The 6,000-nt window shown below is 49.0% G+C and overlaps 1 protein-coding gene across 1 annotated transcript in view; it reads left to right on the top strand.

Annotated features, from left to right (window-relative positions):
* Positions 1-1,311: 1,311 nt before the first annotated feature.
* LOC141467220 (monocarboxylate transporter 2-like) overlaps positions 1,312-6,000 on the top strand; it is a 30,046-nt gene continuing 25,357 nt past the window's right edge. Inside the window, exons 1-2 of the mRNA XM_074151669.1 lie at positions 1,312-1,388; positions 5,655-5,893. Coding sequence (XP_074007770.1) covers positions 1,312-1,388; positions 5,655-5,893 — 316 coding nt within the window. The remainder of the gene's footprint in view (positions 1,389-5,654; positions 5,894-6,000) is intronic.

Raw genomic sequence — 6,000 nt, 5'->3', positions numbered from 1 at the left:
GCAGAAATATAGTTGCTTTTTTTTTTTGTGTGCTTTTGCTTCAAAATAAGAACAAACAGGCAAAGGAGGTAAGGCAAACTGGAATAAGATGGGATACAGTACTAATTTTACCTCGACAACACTAAAATGCTTTTCTTCACTATGTGTTTACCTTGAGCAAAAAGGTATGAATTCGTTATCCTGTGGTAAAACCTCCCAGCAAGGAAAACAGGGCTGGAGTCTGGGAGTGGAAAGCCACAGGGTGGAAAGGCAGAGGTTTTGCTCTGCACACAGTGTCCTCCAGTAAAGGGTCCCCTTTTGGTACAAATGAAAGAGTGACCTGCTCTGCTCTGGCTAATGTGTAATTACAGCTTCAACACAACCTTCTATCCCAGCTGTTTGTTTGGCCGTGTTTGTGTGCACAATCCGAAATGCCACCAGATTCTGCGTTCAGCAGTGTTTGGAAAAAAACCCACAGTATTTGTCCTAATGTTCAGTCACTCAGAGCTTGGCATAGCCAGACTTCTGCCATAAAAGTTAATAGCTAAATTCTTGATGCATCTTTGAATACTTCAACCATGTTGTTTTTCCCTTTCTATACAGTCATTTTCCAAATATAACAAAGCAGGATCCTACTGGGATTAAAATGTAAATGAGATGAAGATGCAATAGCAAAAGAATAATTTGTTTTAATTCCCCAGTGAAAACATTCCAGTTATTAGATTTAGATTAATTGTAGCCATCTCTTTTACCAACACAAATGTTTTGGTTTGGGCTGCTGATTAAAATCCTGCAACAGGGGAAAAACAGAAGAAGTGATGTCACTGCTCAGTTTATTTTATCATCTCCAGGAAACCAGTACATCCAGCAGCGATGCTTCATGCACCTGGCTGGTCTGAGGGTGCAGATGCAGGGCTGGAGCCATCTGTGAGGTTTTCTGGCTTTGAAGAGAGTTATTTCATGTCCTACGAATGCCTCTGCCTGCCCGGCCTCCCCGCTATTAATACCAGGGTTTAGCAAAAAGCGAGTTTGACATTTCATAACTTTCTGTTTTGACCTCTTCTTGACCCCCTTGTAAAATATCACTTTGTGGAAAGCAGAGCCACGAGGCTCTTCCAGTGTCCTGTGTGGTTCCCAGAAGGACCAGCACCGACATCCCTTGGGATCCCCAAGGAGCAGGGATGCATGGGGCTGGTGCCTCTGCCCACAGCAGAGAATCGCACACAGTGGTGGAGAGGCTGCCTGGAAATTAAAGGTTCTCCCCTAAAATAGCCATAGAGATGTCAAGCGATGTTGACTGACCACACTTGACCCATGTGCCCCATTTGGAGCATGTGTGAGTACCTCATTGGTGGGGTGCTGCCTGCATCCCTCCCGCTGCTCGGCCCCCCGGGAGCTGCTGGGCAGAGGTAGGTTCCCTTTAATTAAAACCCCAAGCATGAAAATATTAGTGGTAAATCCCTGAATGCTGGAGGCCTTGTGGCTAAACACTGAGGAATGTGTTGTCTCAGCCTGGTCACGCTCAGGGGTGAGGAGAGTGCAGGGGGACGAGGGCAGTTCTGAACTATTGATCTGTCCCCAGGCTTGCGCTTTCTGATTGCAGCTGGTTGGGGTCCAGCGCCAAGGATTTTGCTGAATTCAAACCTTTTCCCGAGTAATAATCTATATTAGCATGGATTGATCCCTTGGAAAAAGTTAAGAATATTGCTAGGAACGTAAATATGTGTGCCTGTTTTCAGAGGACTGGGATATCTCCCTCCGAGGATGGATTGCACTGAGGAAAGTAACAGTATCATATCCTGGGCCATGGGGGCCAGCCCTTCGGTTTGGCAGAGAATCGCTGCTCATAATCTCATTCATTAATTCAGAAACTCTGTTTTAACTGTGGTTATGGATTGCATTTCACTGCTGATGCTTTTTATGAGCAAGTGGAAAACAACAACAGAATAGTTTTGAGAAATGCGGGTATGCCATGGAAGTGAGAATCACAGACACTTCAAAGAAGTGCAGTTACCTCTTTAGGTGCTCCCTTGCCCGGTGCTGTTTTGATGTAGCAGAGCTAGGTATGGATTTATTTATTTATTTATTAACGTGGAAGCAATTTCTAAAGGCTTTAATTGGCTTTCAAAGACTCAATGAAGGAAAAGCACTGTTGGGGTTATAGAGTTGTAGCTCCTACCTTTTGAACAAAATTCTTTCCGAATACCAAAGTGGTCCACTGAGAATAAATAGAAATGCTTTCCATTCTCAGAGGAGCCCAGGTTTTGTGGTTTTGGTGGGGTTTCTTTTTTGTTTTTTTTGTTTGTTTGTTTGTTTGTTTGTTTCTTTTCCACGAATAGAAAAAACATTCAAGTTGTCAACACTAGTCCCTTTTTCTGGTGACCTTGTATTTTAAATGTTGTTGATCAAACCTTGCACTTCAATAAGCGAAGGACGTTAGTTCATTTGATTTAAAAATCATGACTTAAACTATCTATGGGAATTGTCACGGAAAGCTTAGCAAACTCTGGAAAATGGATCTTTTTGGGGAGTGAGGAAGAGTTTCAGATTCTGCCTTGCTCCTGGCCCCATTCCCCGCTTTGCCCCTCTTCTTTCAACAGCTGTGGAGTGGAGTGCTGGGAATACAACGGCAGCCACTTATTTACATGGAGGACTGCGATAGGGAAATGAGGCATTTGAAAAGGTATTTTGCAATTTTAATCAATTTTGTTGCCACTTGCCAGCAAATTAAAAAACCTGCCCTCCAGGAAGCGTCTGCTGTCTGTGGCTGGGTGAGCGGAGCTGGCTTGGGGGGGGGGGCGGGCTGTGCTCCTGAAATGGAGAGGGAGCACTCGTGTTGGCAGCTGCTGTGAGATAAGCCCCAGTCTCCCCAAATTGCTAGGAAGTCCTTTTTGACCTAGTGAGCCCAGGATTTCTACTGTCAGTCCCACCCTCTGCCCTCAGGCTGTCGTGCTTTGCTTGTGAGCATCTCTTCAGAGCAGCGGCAGGAGGGCAAAGACTAATTGTTTTCAGTCGTCTTCAGAAATCATTTGTTTGCCCTCAATATCTCCCGCTGCAGCTAGTTTGCTGCTCTAGTTTTGAGTTTGCCACCAGTTTGCGTGAACATTTACCCAGGAAGGTGTCATGCCAGGGCTTGCTGCAGAGGACATTCATTAACGTGACACCAAATTTGGTACTTCTGCAAAAGGAAACTCCCGTCTTCCAGGTGAGGTGATGGCTGGAGTCATACCAGCTTCTTCATCCCTCTGCTCCCGGGGGTTTCCATCTCTTCTCCCCACCTTCCACACTGCTGCTAAGGATGATCAGTCTCAGGTGTGTTTGTTTAGATTTGGTCCAATGTTTTATTTTTGGCAAAACACAAAAAGCTGCTGAAAGAAAGTTCATTCCCCTTCACGAGAAAAGTTCCACTAATCCAAATTCTCATTCCTCTGTAGGGAAATAGAGGAAAACAGCCCTGTCCCCTTGGCCACCCCCTTGTTCAGCTGCAGACAGGGTTTTCATACTGGAGAGACTTTGTCTCCTGCGATGGCAGACTGCCCGCCACTGCACCCTGCACCTTCGTGCATGCAGTGCCATACATCGTACAAGGGATGCAGGAAAAGCAGGTATCCGTAGGGTATCCTTACAGCCCGTAAAGTGGAACTGGGCTGTACCAAACCAAAACTCTCTGGGTCATCACGCTGTGACCCTGCACCTGAGAGTAAAGGTCTTCTGGTCGTTTTAAGTTTACTCAGTTTTATAGGAAGAAAGAAATAGTAGTAATAAAACATCATACAGAGGTGTTGTAAGGAGATCTTTAGAGCTCTAGGTTAACTGTGCCAGGAAAATTACTGAGCAAGGCACTGATTTTTCCTTCTCTCTCCATTATTGCTTTATTGTGTATGTAGATAAGTGGAATTTACAGTACCACGGGGTCTGTTTTGGGAGGGTGGAAATAGGGAGGCAGGGAGCTCCATCTCATTTCATTAGAGACTGACATGTTTGTACCCAAACTGAGAGCGGGACTGCTGTTCAAATCTAATTCAAAATTAGAGCAGAAACACCAGCCCGGAGCAGCAAGCCTTGTGTCCCCATTCCTTGGGGAGGGAAGAGCTGTGTACAGGCCCAGAAGGGTGTGAGATGGGACAGTGGCAAAGCTTTCCAGAGCCCCTCGTGAGTGCAGGGACCTGCTCTTTCCCAGACTATCTGGGAAAGGCTCTGGGATCCCCATACAGAAGGTGTAGGCAGGGACCGCCTGCCTCGGGAGAGTTGGAGGGGAGAGCTCAAAAAGAGGAGGAGGAAAGAAAAATATGAACAGCAGCAGTCTTTAAATGGAGATTTTAAAAGCCGCTGATTTCCAGACACCTGACAGCGAGCCTACTGTTTTGAGTGTTAGGTCGTCCTTTTTGAAAACAGGCTGAATAGAGCTTTACAAGAGATCAGGGAAGAGTTGGTCTGAGCCTCACCATGCAGAGGAGCCGAGGGAGGGTGGAAGCTCTGCTTAGGAGATCCGGGGAGAAAGGGCCATATTCGCAACGCAGGTAGTGGAACTGATTTACATTTGTCTTTTGCCAAAATAATTCGTAAAATCTGCCCTAACCATATCCCAGTCTTCATGGGATTACACGTGGAGGGAAGGTCTCCCTCTCCCGGAGGCTGGAGGCAGAGCGGGAGGTGACAGGGCGCTGACACCTATCTGCCACTTCCATATGAATGTCCCCAAAATTGGGGCACACGGTTGAATTCCTCCAAGACCCGTGGGGCTGCCATTTATTCCAGAGGGAGGCAAGGCTGAGCGAGACGCATGTTTTGTGGCAAAACTGCAACTTTCCAGCGAGAGCAAGCGTGGCTAATGTTTCCCCAAACGTAAAAAAACCCCTTAGAATATAGAGCAAATCGGTGAATATAAATAGCGGGTGGACAACTGCACAGGTCTGCAGGGGTAAGGGAACAGGAGGCCGGCGTGCAACTTTGCAAGGAGGCGAAAAAAGCTGGGATGCTGGTGGAAACACAGGGGGAAAAAAAAAAAATAAATTTCCATTTAAATAACTGAGGATGGTTTAATTAACGCCCGCGGGGTGGCTGGCTGCCGGCGCTGCCTCCCAGGCGAGGAAAAACAAAGCGGGGGCAAAGCAGAAAGGCACGTAAAACCTCGGGGGAGGTCGGGTCCGTGTCCCCGGGGCGGGGTGTGAGCGGGGCCGGGGCGGGACGGTCCCGCGTGGGGCGGTGCGGGCGGCTCCCCCCGCCCCGTCCTGTCCCCTCCCGTCCCCTTCTGTCCCCTGGGGGGGGTCAGTGGCCGAGTAGCCGCCGCTTTCCCGCAGGTGGGTGCTGCTCGGGGGGGGGACGCGGGGTCCCACGCGTGTGCGGGGGCTGCTTTGCGGAGGGGACCAGCGGGGAGGGCTGGACACACACCCGGGTCAGAGCCGCCGTTTCTAACCGCATCCAGCTCCACGGGGTGTTTTTGGGCCCGTCCCTATCTCCCCCCAGCCTCAGTAGGGATGCCAGGAGGCATAGTTACTTATAGCTGATATTCTTTGCGTTAAATGGCAACGCCAAATGGCAGGGGTGGGGCGCGGCATCAGAAATAAGTAACTAGACCAAAGCTGCGTTGGGGCGATGCTGTCGCTGCAGACCGGGGATCTGGGGGAGCAGCATCTCCAGGACTGACGCTGCTGCCTTTGGACTTTGTTTTCCAGGGCTTTCCAAGGAGTGCCGGGCGGCCGCTCGCACAGCCTGGCCATGTCACCTCCCGGCCCCCCGGATGGTGGCTGGGGCTGGGTGGTGGTCTTCGGCGCTTTCATTTCTATCGGCTTCGCGTACGCCTTCCCCAAAGGCTTAGCCATCTTCTTCAAAGAAATCCAGGATTTCTTTGGCACGTCCTATAGTGAGATCGCATGGGTCTCCTCGATCATGTTGGCCACGACCTACGGTGCAGGTGAGTAAACCTGCACCAGCCCCTGCGGCGCCGGGTATTGTAAAAGCAGAAATAAGCCAGAAATTTCCACTCTGGGCCAGTGTACAGGGAAAGTAGCAGCGTCCGTC

This window comes from Numenius arquata, chromosome 8 (genome assembly GCF_964106895.1).
Source record: "Numenius arquata chromosome 8, bNumArq3.hap1.1, whole genome shotgun sequence".
NCBI classification, from domain to species: domain Eukaryota; kingdom Metazoa; phylum Chordata; class Aves; order Charadriiformes; family Scolopacidae; genus Numenius; species Numenius arquata.
The sequence above is the reverse complement of the archived record's forward strand: the minus strand, read 5'-3'. Positions and strand labels throughout refer to the sequence as shown.